Source organism: Solea senegalensis, linkage group LG15, assembly GCF_019176455.1.
Source record: "Solea senegalensis isolate Sse05_10M linkage group LG15, IFAPA_SoseM_1, whole genome shotgun sequence".
NCBI classification, from domain to species: Eukaryota; Metazoa; Chordata; class Actinopteri; order Pleuronectiformes; family Soleidae; genus Solea; species Solea senegalensis.
Window position 1 is genome coordinate 21878387 of NC_058035.1, and position 17594 is coordinate 21895980.

The 17594-nt window shown below is 38.7% G+C and overlaps 3 protein-coding genes across 6 annotated transcripts in view; 1 reads left to right on the forward strand and 2 right to left on the reverse strand.

Moving 5' to 3' along the window:
- Nucleotides 1–629: 629 nt before the first annotated feature.
- On the reverse strand, nucleotides 630–4207 carry LOC122782171 (zinc finger protein SNAI2-like). 2 transcript variants are annotated; one of them, XM_044046412.1, is made up of 3 exons: nucleotides 4169–4207; nucleotides 2231–2845; nucleotides 630–1336 (listed from the first exon to the last, which is right to left on the reverse strand). In XM_044046412.1, exons 1-3 carry the CDS (start codon nucleotides 4185–4187, stop codon nucleotides 1137–1139), a joined length of 834 nt encoding a protein of 277 aa, XP_043902347.1. In that variant the 5' UTR covers nucleotides 4188–4207; the 3' UTR covers nucleotides 630–1136. The 2 variants fall into 2 exon arrangements, with proteins under 2 accessions (XP_043902347.1, XP_043902348.1); XM_044046413.1 differs by having other exon boundaries at nucleotides 2231–2842; nucleotides 4169–4197.
- A 2079-nt stretch (nucleotides 4208–6286) lies between these two features.
- gh1 (growth hormone 1) lies at nucleotides 6287–8584 on the reverse strand. The gene is made up of 6 exons (XM_044046151.1): nucleotides 8544–8584; nucleotides 8343–8473; nucleotides 7734–7850; nucleotides 7503–7646; nucleotides 7072–7218; nucleotides 6287–6489 (listed from the first exon to the last, which is right to left on the reverse strand). The coding sequence occupies exons 1-6, from the start codon at nucleotides 8551–8553 to the stop codon at nucleotides 6427–6429; spliced, it is 612 nt and encodes a 203-aa protein (XP_043902086.1). The 5' UTR covers nucleotides 8554–8584; the 3' UTR covers nucleotides 6287–6426.
- A 6488-nt stretch (nucleotides 8585–15072) lies between these two features.
- Nucleotides 15073–17594, forward strand: part of hells (helicase, lymphoid specific) — an 11042-nt gene continuing 8520 nt past the window's right edge. Inside the window, exons 1-4 of one of the 3 annotated variants that reach the window (XM_044046150.1) lie at nucleotides 15074–15259; nucleotides 15719–15749; nucleotides 16063–16160; nucleotides 16603–16721. In XM_044046150.1, coding sequence (XP_043902085.1) covers nucleotides 16139–16160; nucleotides 16603–16721 — 141 coding nt within the window. In that variant the 5' untranslated portion in view covers nucleotides 15074–15259; nucleotides 15719–15749; nucleotides 16063–16138. The other 2 variants (XM_044046148.1, XM_044046149.1) reach the window with 2 other exon arrangements.

The following is a 17594-nucleotide window of genomic DNA, read 5'->3' on the forward strand; positions in this document are numbered from 1 at the left end:
TGAACTGAAAATGACCCTGGAATATTTAGACCTTCTTCCACGGACGGTTACTATTCATAGCATTCCATGATATCACAACAGAGTCATTCTGGAGGGCGGGGCTAATGTGACGGCAATCTTTACTGCTGCTGGAAAAACTAGGATCATGTTGTTAGTAAACTCAACGTCACGGTATAAGACTGTGAGGCCAATTCCTTTATTTCTGCCTTAGACTGAAAACATTTGGCTTTGACGTCAAAAGATAAACATGGTGACGTCGGTGGGTCACAGGCTTGATGCAGTTATTGAAATCAAAGGATTTGCAACTAAATATTAAGTCTTATTCACTTGAATCCTTTTTAAGTCCATCTGTTCCAATCGATCTTCTAAACGTCTAATCGTCTCATATTCATCTTTTGATGTCAAAAATAAAAGAATTGGCCTCACTGTCCAAATTATGGGAGGGCACTGTAAATATAAAAGGCTAATTCTGAGGTAATGAAAAACAACCGTCAATCAGGTGATTGTACTCTTAATTCTTCTTTTTATTCTTCTTTTTGTTATTACCAATAATAACAACAATAATAACAATAATAATAAGGAGAATTTTTCATTTTGTCATTCATCCATTTATTCATGATCTACCGCTTCAACCCATTGTTTAAGGGCAACACTGCAAAAGTCAGGACTCGTTTTTATCAGATCAACAAGCAGTTTAATAGAAAAACATACGTAACACTGCAGTGCTTTAACAGAGCATACATTTTACAAACTCAAGAGACAAACATTTGCACAAAACACAGTTTCTGTGTGCATAAAATGCTGAAATGAAAGTGAAATCACCTCAGTCCTGGAATCATGGCACTCATGGGTGTTTTGTTCATATTAAACATGGAAACTTTCCTGTGCATGTTGGATACTGTCGGAGATGAAAGATCTCATGCACAATTCAATATGTGACCCTTGACTTACTTGTCACCTGCTGCACAGACTGTCATTGTATTTGTGATGAGGGGCTTCATAAACTTAACACTAGGGAAAATAAAACTAGACGATTCTTAAAGAGGAAATTACATTTGTTAATTCTCAATATTGTCAAGCTTATTTTCATAAAGCTCAGTGGCAAATGATAAATGAGTCAGCAGTGAGACTGTACATCAGTGTGTCGTTTCCAGGCTGTCGGGACACGGGCAGCCGGCCTCCTGGTGCTTGGATAACAGTGAGATCCTGGAGAAGGTCTTGAAGCAGCTTGCACACTGGTACTTTTTCACCTGGGAGTGAGTCTGGAGGTGAGCTCGCAGGTTGGATCGGTCAGCAAAGGCTCGGCTGCATTGAAGGCATGAGAAAGGCTTCTCTCCTGCAGGAGGAAATCAGTGACAGAGGTCAGTCATTATGATAGAGGGTTGTGTCCACCGACTGGAGCGACTGGAGGAATGATTATGAGTGACATTTTTGGAGCAGAAGTGCACTTGTACATTTAAAAAAATAAAAACACTACCGACATTTGAATTGTTATGCAGATGACAGGTAGTTGTACAAATCTCTACGATGACAGTAATCAAGTTATAAAGTTTCAGGAATGTGCCACAGACATGAAGACCTGGATGACACATACAGTAACTTCATTCTGTGAGTCTTCCACCGGTGCAACATGGACACATCTTGTCATTAAAGGATGCTGAAAAGGTTATTCATGCCTTTATTACATCCAGACTATGGCCACTCATAATTATCAGGATGCTCCAAAACGTTTGTGAAGGGTCTTCAGTTGGTTCAGAATACAGCAGCACAGTACACACACTGCAGTTCCGCCATTCACCCTTTCATACAGCGCTCGTCTTTCACGCGCTGCCAGCGTGGCCGTCAGGAGCAACGTGGGGGTTAAGCGTCTTGCTCAAGGACACAGTGGCATGTGGTCATAATGACACTAGAGAAACTTTATATAAATAGAGACCATTGTGCACTACGGAGCCAGGAATCAAACTCACAACCCTTGAGTTGAAAGACAACTCACTCTACCACTGAGCTACCGTCGTCCTGATGAAGAACATGACAGATCTGCTGTGTAACACTCTCTTCTTCTTCTTCTTCTTCTTATTATTGTTATTATTGTTATTATTGTTACTTCAGACTAAGTTCTGTATCTGTTTATGTGAGATGGTAAAGTTCTGTAGAGAAGGCAGGTGGTCTGTTTTCTGAGACACAGCTGTCTCACTGCATCATGCATCGTGTGGGAGAGACAGAGACTGACCTGTGTGTGTTCGTATATGTCCCTGCAGCAGCCAGGGTCTGGAGAAGGCCTTGCCACAGAGTTTGCACACACACGGTAACGTGTGTGTCCGGATGTGCATCTTCAGTGCTCCCAGGCTCACGTACTCCTTCTCACAGTACTTGCATTGGAAGTTCTTTTTACTGCTCCACTCACACTGGAGCTGCTGGTGTTTGTCCAGGCCGGAGAAGTTCAAGTACTCCTTATGACAGTCCGAACAACCAAAGCTCACCTGGTTACTGTTCCCTGGAAGGACCGTTGGAAAGAGGGCCAGGAGAGGGAGGGATGGAGGGAAGAGGCTCTCTTTCCTCATACGGTCTCCTGTGACACATTGAATTTCCAAGTTGATTTTAGTATAGGAGTCTGCTGTTTTACAGGCTTCTACAGGACGTCTACTCTGAGCGTCCATGGACCGGCCGAGAAGGGAAAGAGGGGAGGTGTTTGCAGAGGGTGGAGCACCAGATGAAGAGGAGGAGGAGGAGGAGGAGGTCAGAGACCACGCGTCCTGCTGTAGCCATGGGCTTGGTGTGAGAAGATGATGATGAGGGAGAACGTCAGTGTGTAGCAGAGAGACTCCACGTACGATGCAGGATGCTTCTGTGGAGGACACACACCACTGTCACTCAACTATTCAATGTACATATCTGACAGATACTCAGTAATGGATGTAAGTACAGTACATCATAGCACAGAAACAGCACTAGTTAAAGTTAGTAACGACCTTCTCTCGGCCTCAGATAATGGTCGAGTGTCTTTACTTGTCCTGTTAGATCTCCGCCATTGACCACGACATTCTATTCTATTACAGAGAATTGCAAACAAAAATGAATTGTGGAGTTCCACAGGGCTCAGTGCTTGGGCCTATACCTTTTTAACCTATACTTGTATATGCTTCCTTTAGGGAACACGACATACACTTTCATTGTTACGCAGACGACACACAGTTATATTTTATCAACGAGGCCGGATGAAATAAATCAGGTTGTTCAACTCCAGGAATGTCTCAGAGACATTAAGTCCTGCGGCGACCTGGGACCTGGATTTCATGCCTTTGTATTTTTTTCCGATTTCAAAACATAGTGCTGTGATTTCACATTTAAATTTGACAAAGTGTGTGTGTGTAGAAATGTGTTCTAATGACACACACACACACTTGAGTAGTTCACATTTTTAATGATGGTGATTTGTGTCTTATTAGCAGCTCCTCTTTCTCTTGCTCCTATTGTGATGCTAACTGAAGTTTATCAGGCTGACGCTTGCTTTCAAACTTGTGCTGGAACAAATACAAAGGTTAGTGGAGGTGGTGGTGGTGGTGGGGGTGTTGAGAAGAGCCTGGAAGAACTCTACACAGCCCCTTGAGGCTGTTTGATGGGGCCCCTCTCCTCTCTTCAGGACCTGTGTGGGAACAATACTAAACTCCTTTAGGATGAATTTTGCACCTGCTGGTGTTATAAACTCTGCTCTGACAGTCAGTACTGGTTTAAACTAATACGCAGCAGTATAAATAAAGCATAAGGATTTGAAGTGTGCTCAAAAGTGTTGCATTTCTGTGGAACAAATATGACTGGGAACACTGAACGACAAATCGGTGCTTTTCTACATGATTTTATCTCTATAACTTAAGTTAAAATTCAACACCTTTGTTAAAAATAGGACAAATGCTGCTTTTGCTGTTCTTGTAAAGTAAAAGTTAAACCGTTAAATGTAATGTGAAACTCAATGAATGAATGAACAAACACTGTTTTACCAGACACTGATGTGGCATATCATTAATAAACACAGATTTATTATTGATAAACACTTGAACTTAGCAATGGTAATGGATGTTGTTTTTCTCATCATAATCAGTGATGTTTTAGGTTATTTAAATACATGGTACAACACATCAGAGGAGAATCACACGCGGGTGACGTGTCTTACCGTCAGTCGGCGTCTTCATACCCACAGAGGTCTTTTTACTGCTCTGATGTGTCTTCACTAAGAAAGACCGAGGCATGTTGTCGCCTCTTCACAGGGGTCAGTGTGCACTGACAGTGCTGCTGCAACAGCAGCTGTTTGTGTGTGTGTGTGTGAGGGGGGATTTCCACACACACACACACACACACACACAGAGAGAGAGAGAGAGCGAGAAAGAGAGTGCACTAAACTTTAACCTCATCACCATTCAAATCTAAACTGAACCAGTTCCTGAAATGAGCTGCTGCCTCATTATGACCAGGTTTTAGTCTCCATGACGACGACTGGTCCTGAAAAAGGTCTGTGTTAATGCCATAAGAACACATGTACAAACACAACTCATATCAATTCTATTTGTATAACTCCAAATCACAACATACTTTGAAGATGATAGTGATGCTATAATATAGCTCCTGGTTTCTATCTTCTTCTCTTTCCACGCTGAACTTGTTTCTGTACATGTGACATCTACTGAACGTCTGTCCGTCCTGGGAGGGGGATGGACAGACGCTCCTCTGTGACTCTTCATGGGGTTTCTCCCATTTTTCCCCTGGACAAGAGTTTTTGTGACGTTTTTCCTCACTCGTTGTGAGGGTCTCAGGACAGAGGGTCTAAGGACAGAAGGTCTAAGGACAGAGGGTCTAAGGACAGAAGGTCTAAGGACAGAGGGTCTAAGGACAGAGGGTCTAAGGACAGAGAGTCTAAGGACAGAAGGTCTAAGGACAGAGGGTCTAAGGACAGAAGGTCTAAGGACAGAGGGTGTCACTTACTGTTCAGACTGTAAAGACCTTCAAGGCTGATTGTGTTTGTGATGTTGGTCTATCGAAAGAAAATTGACTTGACTTTATGTTATATCAAGGCAACTTACAATATTATATATAAGAAACCCTGCGGTGCCTATAGTGGTTAGTTTGCCAGTTACTTTCCACTTAAAATTAAACCTTTAGCCCAACAGTCTCCAGCTGCCACCTCAGTCTCTGTCTCTCTCTCTCTGACTGACTGCAGGAAAGCGACTGTTTGACACGGATAATTCCCGGCTTTCATGTCAGAGGTCAGTGCACACCAGAAGTAAACAAACTTGCATTAACTGCGCTAAATGATTTTATTGCGTTATCTCGGCTGTATTAATCACAGCGATTAACATGTTAACCTTGAAAGTCCTAATATATATTATGTATATATATATATATATATTTTTTTTTTTCATTCTGTGGGTTTTTTGTAAATAAACATTCACTGTGCTCATCTTATAGGAAGTTGGAAAAATGAAAGGGTCCCTTAAAACACCATCTCTGCATCTGTCCTCATTGGTGTTGACAGAAGACGCCTGCGACACACTGTGAATCAAATAAAAGTAGGTAAGGCATTTTAATTGTGTGTAATTATTGTGTATATTGCTAAGGTTTTTACTTTCTTTTCTTCATATTTCGTTTTAATTTTAATTTGTATTCTCTTGTTTGCAGGATCTTCTTAATCTTAATCCAAGTGTTATTGTTTTAAAAAATGTGATTAAATGTGATTTTTTTTAATGAATTAATAACGTTAGGTGTACTGTAAAATCGATTACAATCAAAATCATAAAATACATATCTGTAATATTTTCATCGGAAAGTTAGAATTATGAGCATATTTACAGGGTATTCTAGAATCACAATAAAACACATTTATTTCCCATCAGACTGACAGTTGAACAAGCCAATGCATCAACAGGATTAACGTGAGCCTGGCTCTTATAACCTGAGCTTCAGCCAGCATAAGTGAGATATCCTGGCTTCATCCCTTACTTTGTTTTTGTTTGGGCATTTAGTTATTTAGTCAATAGGCTGCAGACCTGTCACTGCAGATCACTGTTAGTTAGATGTGAATGAGGGTAGTTAGGGTCGCATGAGAGACACAGGCTGCTGTTTTGTGAATCCTGGATTTCACCTGTGGATTTCTGAGCGTTCATCGGGAATCAAGAGCGTGCACGACAACACTGCAGGTGGCTGATAGTTGAGCGATGGTTTCTATGTTACAGGGTACTGGAAGAAGACATCAACAATAATAAAATAAATGTGTTTAAATAAAGAGGAAAGACACATGTGAATGAACACTATTTATTTCACATGCTGAACAAGTGAGGTTAGCACTGATGTCGGTGCTGTAGCAAACATGTGGCAGCGATATAGAATGTACACAATGCTATCATCAACGGGGAGGGGCCTCACTGTGTGGAGGTGGGGTTACAGGGTACAATTAGCTTCTGGAGAGAGTCGACATTTGGCCACTGTCAGGTATGTTTCCACCTGTAAACACAGACATCATCATCATCATGTCATCATCTGTTCACAGACATTACATTCAAACCATTGTCAGATTAGCGATGTATTTTACGTCATGACCGGAAAAAAAACAGGTTTCAGAAGTGGATTATACTGCTAAAATAAACCTAGATGTTCAGTAGGACTTCATAACACTATTTAGATGATGATCAACCTTTTGGCTTCTTGTGAACACAAGCATCCGATATTGAAAAGTGCTCCCTGAACTGCTGCCTGACTCTATGTCCCTGCACATGCAAGTCACTGCTGCTGCTGTTGCCTTCATCACGCAGCTCCAACTAAGTTTGCCTCGGTGCAGTCTGGACAAGTAACACAACAAGACAGATATACAACACACAACTTACCATAGAAAGAAACAACATCAAAACATGAGAAAACAAACATCACTCTTTCTCTCTATCTCTGTATGTGTGTGTGTGAAATAATCCTACAAAATAGTTAATCCAGTCTTGCTCACCATCATACAGTTCTAAAAAAATGTGTTGTTGCGATCAGGATAATCCACACCATGCCCTGTCACAGTCATCATGACATCATCACTTGTACCTTGTGCATATCCTTCTTGAAGCAGGCGAGCAGCTCGTAGTTTCGTTTTAATGATTCATCACCTCCCAGACTCTGATAGAAGTTTCCATAAGGCGCCAACTGGAAGGTGGAGCTGTCAGAGAACACTTCTGCTCCATCCTGATTGGCCTGAAAGGTCAGGTGACTGGTTATTCCAGAAAACTGTTATCTTTTATATTAAAAGAGAGGATAACTAAACCTAAACAGCTGCTTTGGGTACAGCCTCAGAGAAGAGATGGGGATAAACTGGAGGAAGTGAAGAGCGACTGTGACCTAAGCGCTTTTCACATTTCATTTTCACTTGCTGTCATGTGTGTTTTGTGTCCATCAAGGAAACGTCATTTTAAAACAAGACAGTAATCAGCTGTCTGGAGTACCACCCCGGCTCTGTGTGCAGATGCGTGTGTTTTTACCTCAATCAGCATCCGGATTCCTGTTTTTAGTTCTGACAGTTTGTGTGAAATCTGGTTCCTGGGAAATGTACTCCACGTGACGAAGCGACTGGAGAATTCCCAACATTCGATCAGTCGACTGGAGATCGATAAGAGCTTCAGAACCTGGAAGGAACATGGCACCTGTTGTTATGCAGCAGTGTGTGTCGTGCACAATCAGTGTGAGTGGGTGACTTGTTGTCGTTTACTCACTGAGCTGCGTTGAGTCTCGTGTTTATCGATGGGACTGATGATGTCATCAGAGTTACAGAAATCACGCAGGAAGATTTTGTTGAGCTGACGTTGATCCTCAGTCTGTAGCGAGCTCTCCTAACACACACAAACACACACACACACACACACACACACACACACAGAATTCAGGCTCCAATCAACAAGGTTTGAAATGCCCTGTGTGCAGATGACAATTGTTATTCACATGAGAGTTTGAAATGATTAGATCTTAATATTTGCATAGATGTTGTATTAACATGTTAGGATCATTATATTTGACCCCTTTTTTTTGCTTAAAATTGGAATCTGGCCAACATACTGGCGTTCATATACTGTACGTGATGGACAGGTATGTTGGTAAGGTTGTAATTATTTTAAAGGTCTATATTAAAATAATTGTTGACATTTAATAGTAAAACTGCAGATGGGAGAACAACTGTATATTCAAAATAGGGATGCACAATCAGTATCATGTAACCCGTGGAGGAGAAAAGTAGTCAAAACTATGTCTTCTTCAACTAAATTTGAAGTGCTTTATTATCTGTTTTGAAAAGTGGTCGATAAATGCACACACACACACACACTTACGAAGTCTGAGAAGTATTTCTGAGCGAGCAGGTGAATATGTTGGACTCTGCTCACGGCGATGGAGAAACGACGCTGGTCTAGGATTGACTGAGAGGACGCAGCCACAGACAGGACAGACAGCAGGACGACAACTGAGAGAGAGGGAGACAAGATCACACAGGTGCCATAAAAAGTAAAGGCTTCTACTGGAAAGGGACTCACCTCTGTCCATGGCTAGTAGTGGTTCAAGTTCTGGTTCAAGTGAGTGTGATCTGAGCTGTGATGTTTGTGGTTTTATACCATCAAACTTGATGAGTACATTCATCAACAGAAACATGAAACCAACAACATGTATTAACGGGTGTGTATGTTTTTGTGTGGGTGCGTTCATGTATTTAACATTAAAATGTGACAAATACGTGAAGGGTCAGACTTTATTTTGGGGGCGGTACCTTCATATTAATATGTATTGACCATTAAATGTAACTGACGTAAAAACATGTAGTATCAGATTTTAGTGTGTGTGTGTGTGTGTGTGTGTGCCCATGTATTACTAATGTTGTGAGGACCAAAACCTGTTCACACAGTCACATTATGGGGACTTGTCTTCTTGTGGGGACAAAAATTAAGTCCCCACAATGTAAATGACTACATTTTAAGGTGAAGGTATGTTTTAAGGTTAGGTTGAGGTTAGGATTAGGGTCAGGGTTAGGCCAGTAGTAATTGTGGTTAAGGTTGAATGAATGAATGAATGAGTGAATGAATATAGTTTTATTTCGGTTACAGTATAAATACTTTAAGTATGTGCAATCAATTGACAAATATTACCATACATACTTCCACTCAACATTTTTAAGCAAACGCTGTAACCGAAAAAGGAATTATTTTTGCCTATCCTGTGCAATCCATAAAATAACCCAAAATATCAGTTATACAAAGAAGAAAAAACAAAAAAACATAACACAATTTACTATAAATTCTTACTTCTTAATCATTTCACATTTCAGTCATTTTACATTGTAATCCTGAAGTATTTTACCTTTCAATGTTTTTTTGAAATTCAACAGTGTACTACACAATTTCAGTCCATCACTAAGTCCATTCCATAATTTAACTCCCAACAATGAAACACATCTATATTTAACATTAGTTCTCACTTTACATATTTCAAACCCTCTTAAATTATAGTTTTTTTCTCTCAGTTTAAAAAAATGTTGAATACAGGTGGTGAAATAAAATTTTGAATTTGAAGATGCCAGACTTTGAAAACAATTTATTAGTGGTTTCACGATAGGAAGCTTTGTTAATTATTCTGATAACTCTTTTCTGGAGTTTAATTATAGGGTCTATGTATGTCCTGCATGTATTTCCCTAAACCTCAACACAATATGACATACATGGCATTATAAGTGAAAAGTATACGCAGACATTTATTGTTTAACAAACCCCCTACTTTATAAATAATAGATATAGATTTAGCTCATTTCTTTTTAATGTATTCTATATGTGGCTTCCAACTTAATTTATGATCTAAAATGATTCCCAAGAATTTAGTCTCATATACTCTTTCAATTTTTACTTCATTCAGGAATAATTTAATTTCACAATTAACCCTAACACATTTTATTTTCATTTAAGGATAACTTATTAATATCAAACCATTCTTTTAACAAAATAAACTCCTTTTCTACTGTTGTCAGCAATTCTTTAACGTCTGGTCCTGTACAAAATAAAGTTGTATCATCCGCAAATGTAATGAATTTTAACTTATTAAATACTGTACAAATACCACTTCTAATACATCACTCAAACATTGAGTTGCTACTGTTGAATGCAAAATCATAATTATGGTCTACATCACTCATTTCCCTTGCTAAATCTGGGCCTACATTAATAAAAAAATCATTAAACTCATTAGCGATTTCCTCTGGATTTTCAATAATTGAATTGTCATTACTTACAAAATATGTTGGAAAATCATTTTTCTATCAAACCATTGACCACTCTCCAAGTACCCTTAATGTTATGTTTGTGTTTTTGCAGCAAATGATCAAAATAGTATTTTTTTTGTCTCATAATAGATGTCAATTTGTTTTTATATTTTTTATACTTGTCCTCCTTTTCCTTTGTTCTGTACGTGATAAATTCCCTATAAAGCCTATTTTTCTTTTTGCAAGCTTTTTCCATCCCTTCTGTAACCATGGTTTTCTCTTCTTTTTTGGATTTTGTCTATACTTTCAATGGACAATGGTGATAATAATATAACAAAAATGTATCTAAAAATGCATCATATGATTGATTAGTATTGTCTACATAAACTTCCTGCCAGTCATGATTCATAATGATTCATAAGGTCTGCCTTGAGTGTTATAATCACCACTCGTGATTTTATTCAAACTAAGTTATTATTCTGTGTATTTGTTCCCATTTTTAACCTTTTGTTCATTTCAACACAACAAAAACAGGCAAATGATCACTTACATCAGTCACTAATAATCTTTTAACCTCAATTTCAATAGTTATACATTCCATCACATTGTCAATAACAATGTTCATATATCCCCAATACCTTTGTATTTAAAGGCAGTCATCACAAACAGGGCAACACCCCCTCGCCTTTTATTACCCCTATTTTACCAATACAATAAAGTCTCTGATATTGTTATTATACTAAACTTTTGTTGAATCTGTTGAAGGTAATCGTTAATTATGCAGAAGTTACTGTAGAGACTGAAAACTGAAAACCCCCTGGAATTAAACCCATCTTCAGAATAATAATCACAGTTCATGTCAACGCTCTGGTAAAAGTGGATCACTGGATCAGTGTCATTTTCCAACACAAAATCATAAAACTTAAAATCTGCGCGTTCACACATTTTTACCATATTCTGTCACTCACAAACAGTATTTCGCCATATATCTGTTTTCCATGACACAAAATAAATGTTAAACATTTCCCCACTATGCCACCTCTTTACTTTGTAATTCATCATTTTCATTCGTAGCGTTCCAGCTCATTAATGTCTCTGATGGCCATAACTTTAGCCTGTTCTGGTGTCATATCATTCATCATATCATTGTTCTGCAGTTCCTTGTCCATGAGTCCTGAATCTGCTTTTCCCTTGTCAGTATTCTAGCTTGTCTTGCAATTGCACCATCCTGTCGTTGGGGTGTAGTGTGGCAAGCGGCTATATTTTGACTGTCTATAGGAATGTCTTTGTTGTTGAACAAGTTGATGACATGCTGCTCAAGTGCTGTAATCCGTGCGTAGGTACGGTGGGTTGTCTCAAGTACCAGATATCACAAGGTCTCCCATCCTTGTGCACTGCTCTAAATCATCTATTCTTCTTTCAAGCTCTTCAGTTTACTTCAGTTGTTTCACTTTTTCAAATAATTCCAGTCGTCCCATCTGTTGCTTTGCCACCTTATTTAGCTCCTCTGTCGTGAAGTTCCAGGTTTTTTTCTCTTAGTTTCTTTGTAGCCATGTCTTTAGCTGATTAAAACAGGCAAACCAATGTTGCAGGTATGTTAACAACACTGCGGCCTTCCACCAAAATATCCAAAAACCTCAAAAATGGCAAGAAATAATCATACTAATTCAAAGGTCTCTTTCTTGCAGAACTGAAAATACAACTCAAACATGTGGACTTCAAGTTATTTTCCTGATTTTTGATGAATTGGATGCAGCATGCAGGTTAGAGTAAGTCTCCAGGAAATGAATGTAAGTCAATGCAATGTCCCCTCAAGTCATGAATGTCGTACGTGTGTGTGTGTGTGTGTGTGTGTGTGTGTGTGTGTGTGTGTGTGTACTTGTTTTGTTACCTCTTTAGCATAAACAATGACCTTGACAGAACAAGTCGCCCTCATGGGGACCAAAACTTGTCCTACTGAGGCCAAGTTTTAACTTAGCTCAGATTTAAATGAAAAGGTTAAGGTTAAGTTAATGCTTAGTTCAAGTTAGACCAAATGAACTGAAGTCAATACAGTGTTCTAAGAAGAATAGCTGTGTGTGTGTGTGTGTGTGTGTGTGGGTGTGTGTGTGTGTGTGTGTTATGTCACTTCACACAAACAGACGGTGAAGTCAGTAAAACTGATGTATAATGTAAAAGTGTTTTATAGAAACAACGTGAATTTATTTAGTGAAGTCACTGATCTGAGGTCAGACAACAGCCTCATAACAGGAAGCTGAATAAATTCAGTGTCACCTGACACTGAGACACCAGCCGATGGTTACACAAGGACAAAAACAGCTAGAACACAACACTGACGACAACAACAGGTACAGACGGACATAATGTTTGCGTCATCAGGAACTGAATTGGGATTCATTATATCTGAACGTGAACCACTCAGTTTGAACCTGAAATGCTTTTAAAATTAGAATTTAAAAAATGACAATTGAAACTGAATGTATTGGTTTGAAAGCGTATTACGATAACGTTGAAGATGAAGCTTTATTTGTGAATGAGTGAGTGGGTGAGTGAGTGAGTGAGTGAGTGGTGGCAAACAGAGCAATCTGCAGCCACTGAGTTGAAGGGAAACCAGGTAAAGAGGTTTCTCATAACAACATAACACGCTAGAAAAGAAGCATCATGCACGTATACGACGTTACGAGCCAATTCTGTAAGTGTGTCATTTTTTGGGGGGCACAAATGTGTGTGTGAGGAATATGTTAGGAGAGCTGCACAATTCATAATACACTTCAGTGTTTTTTATAAATTGAAATAAAAAAACAAATAAAAAGAAATCATCATGTGGGATTGGACCCTCGTTTGACACCCCTGATTAAAAGGAACTGAGAACTTCTTTAGACGGTGTCATGAGGCACGCCAGAAGTGAATATTTTTTGCAGCTCATATCTTTTCCTGTTGGACACCATCAGCTCCACTGTCTGTCCAGCTCTCCCCCAAATTTCAGTCTTTCCTCAGGCTGAGAGTAAAGCCTTTCTTAATGTCTTTGTTGACAAGATTAGAGACATCAGTGCAAACAGTTCTCCTTCAAATGTGTACAATTCTGCTTGTGATCTTCCTCCTCCTGTGGTTCCTAGCTCTTTTAAAACAGCTGTTGTTGCACCAATCTTTAAGAAGCTTAGCCTTGATCAAAATTGATTTCACACATTTTGGAGGAAATTGTAGCAATTGTCAGTTGGGTATTGGCAAAAATGCACTCAACACCATTTCCATTACTTAAGGTTTCAAGTGTACAATACACACTTGTGCTTTTATCATTTATTCATTATTTATTAGATCTTTCGGCTGCTTTTGACGCTGCTGATCATAGAATTCTGATCAATAGATTTTGCAAGTGGTTGGTCTTTCAGGAGTGGTTTTAACCTTTAATGTTGTTATGTTTATAAATTATCACGTTTATACATTATCACGTTATCACGTTTATACATTATCACGTTTATATATATATCACATTTATACATTATCACTTATCACGTTTATACATTATCACGTTATAACGTTTATACATGATCACGTTCATACATTATCACCTTTATACATTATCATGTTGATATATTATCACGTTTATACATTATCACAATTATACATCATCACAATTATACATTATCACTTATCACGTTTATACATTATCACGTTGATATATTATCACGTTTATACATTATCACGTTTATACATTATCTTGATACATTATCACGCTGATTATCACGCTTATCACGTTATCACGTTTATACATTATCACGTTTATATATATATCACGTTTATACATTATCACTTATCACGTTTATACATTATCACGTTATAACGTTTATACATGATCACGTTCATACATTATCACCTTTATACATTATCATGTTGATACATTATCACGTTTATACATTATCACGTTGATATATTATCACGTTTATACATTATCACGTTTATACATTATCACGTTGATACATTATCACGCTGATATATTATCACGCTTATACATTATCACGCTGATACATTATCACGCTGATATATTATCGCTATCACGCTGATACATTATCACGCTGATATATTATCACGCTTATACATTATCACGTTGATACATTATCACGTTGATATATTATCACGTTATCACGTTGATACATTATCACGTTGATATATTATCACGTTTATACATTATCACGTTGATACATTATCACGTTATCACGTTTATACATATCAAGTTTATACATTATCACAATTATACATCATCACAATTATACATCATCACAATTATACATTATCACGTTATCACGTTTATACATTATCACGTTGATATATTTTGTTGGATTCTTTGATGTACCCTCCGGGGTTCCGTACCTTTCCCACCTGACTGCTTTTTTTTCCCACTCATTCCGATCGCGGGAAATATCAGATGACTGGATTACTGGTGCACAAAGAGGGGGTGTGTCTGAGCTGTTGAATGTAAGTTTGGCTCAGTAAAATATATTTTTTATCGGACTCTCATACTTTTACATGATTTTTGACAGTTATTGCCTCTTATAAGTGATCAGAGTATGATATTTACCCCTAAGCGCAGTGTAGTACTTACGCACAATAAGGAGAAGCCACCCCTCTTGATGAAGCAGTGGTTTAGTCAGACTTGGCGCGAAACGAGGTGGCGCCGCCCACCATTAAACTCCCACATGCGTGATGTTAGACGAGTTTACGCAGGAAGTGTTGTGAAGAAAAGCGATTCCGAATTCAAAATAAGAAACGATTAACACAATTTTAGCTTAAACGTTTTTATTTTGAAAGGCGTTTTCCGGAAATACGTCACATTTCTTTCCTGTTGAGGATAAGTAACCTGCTGTGGAGTTTCTTCCACATCCGTCTGAGAATCGCGTGTCCGCTCCGTGTGAAAAAACACTTGTTTCGAAACTGTTTTCGAGTGAGTGTAAGTTTGTGGTCGAGACAAGAGTGAAACACATTTCCATTGTTGAGGCGAACAATGAGCTGGTGAGTGGAAAGTGTCTCATGTTTTATTGCACAGATTGTGTGTAACAATACAGACTGTGACCTCTGTCAATGTACGAAGAAATGACTCTATAATGTTACACCCAGTAACCGTTAAAACGTAACCGTATTTTTACATTTCCTGTATGTAAACATGTTTAATACATGTACCCTAAAAGATGCGTATGCTATTGCAGTTTTAATCTTTCATTACAATAGACACATTTTACTCTACACAAAAGTAAATATTGTGTTCATAGACACAGCGGATCATCTACTTCAGTGTTGTCCTCTCCCTTGTGTCCTTTTCTGTCTCCTTCACAACATTCATGAACCTTCTCCATGGTCTTCCTCCATCTTCACACGTTCTTTGTCCAATATAATCACTGTCCCTCCTCTGCACGAGACCAAACCATCTCAACTTTGACTCTCTCACTTCATCTCCAAACCTTTCAACCTGAGCTGCACCTCGAATATAGGAGCGTCCATCCTGGTCAGTCCCAAACTAAAATCTCAGACCATGCATCATATCAGGTCTTTCTACTGTGTACTGTCTTGCTGCTCTCCTTCTGTCACACTTCAGCCTGACACTCACTCACACACTCACTCTCTGTTGATCTCTACTCTTTGTGTTTGTAGATACTACAGCTCATCATTGTTGTCTGGCAGAGTTTAAGTCCCCCTGCTCACATGCACACTAGGTTGAGCGTGCTCTACGAGTGGAACTTTCATTCAGATTGTGTCAGTAGAGTTTGCCCTCCTTCTGTAAAGTCATTCGTAACTTGTGTTCTTTTTCATGCCAACAGTTTAAAGGACGAAAGCCGTAGTGCGTCACCTCACTGTCCTAAACCTGATGAGTCTGAGGAGCCACTGGGCACAACCATGGAGACTGTATCTTCCACTGGTCAGTAAAAAACAAAACATCTTCATCTCTGACCTTGATGGTTTTACTTATTTTTTCTTGGCTAATCCAAATTCAGGAAGAGTTCCCGATGTTAAATCCATGCTGAGATATTGACGTCGTATTCACACCTAATAGTCTCCGCTAGACTTGGTACGATTGAGGGCTCGGTTTAGTCTAGGGTCGCAACGATCCGAGTTTGCTTTGACACTTTAGTGAAACAAACCGAACCTTTTGAATAACGTGTTCTCCTCCTCGCCTGAGTTCAGACCAGGGTTTGCTTCTTTGACATGAATGTCTTATAAATAAATGTCTCATAAATGTACTTCATCCATCCATTCTGTAGTTTGTCATTATTACAACCTGAATAAGACCGAATGAAACTTACTGAGAACGTACTAGAGCCGACTACAGTCTTCACCGTCACTGTTCTTTCCTTTTTAAGATGTTGGAGTGAAATTGGAGAATATGATGCCTGAAGTGATCATCACAAAAGAAATGGAGGAAGAAGAGAAGCAACTGATGGAGGAAGGGGAGAGGAAAGAAAAAGATATGATGGAGAAGGTATGTTTCTAGCTCTGGGTCACACCACTGATTTCTAGCTTGCCCTGTATTTTCAAAGAAAGATATGCATCGTCACCCCCTCTCTTCTAATGTCATCATCCCACAGGAAAATGTATTACTAACCACATTTCATATTTAGCAACTTTCTCAGCTTTTACATGCTGGGGGCGCTGCAGCAGCTGATCACACACCACATGCGCACACACACACACACACACAGCCTGGACTCATCACCAGTCCATCACAGGAACACACATAGAGACAAACAACCATCCACTCGCACACTCACATCTACGGTCAATTTAGAGTGTCCAATTTACCTAATCCCATATTGCATGTTTTTGGACTGTGAATATTTTCTACTTTCTGTCATTTTTCAGCTTCTTAAATGTGAATATTTTCTACTTTCTGTCATTTTTCAGCTTCTTGTGAATATTTTTCTACTTTCTGGCATTTTTTCTTAAATGTGAATATTTTCTATTTTTCAGCTTCTTAAATGTGAATATTTTCTACTTTCTGTCATTTTTCAGCTTCTTAAATGTGAATATTTTCTACTTTCTGTCATTTTTCAGCTTCTTAAATGAATATTTTCTACTTTCTGGCATTTTTCAGCTTCTTAAATGTGAATATTTTTCTACTTTCTGGCATTTTTCAGCTTCTTAAATGTGAATATTTTCTACTTTCTGGCATTTTTCAGCTTCTTAAATGTGAATATTTTCTACTTTCTGGCATTTTTAAGCTTCTTAAATGCGCACAGACACACACACACAGGGAGAACATGCAGAAAGGTCCCAGTCTATTGACACATTCCAACTAAAAATATAAGTTACACAGAGCGTTTTTGGGAAATGTGTGTATTATGTATCAAAATGT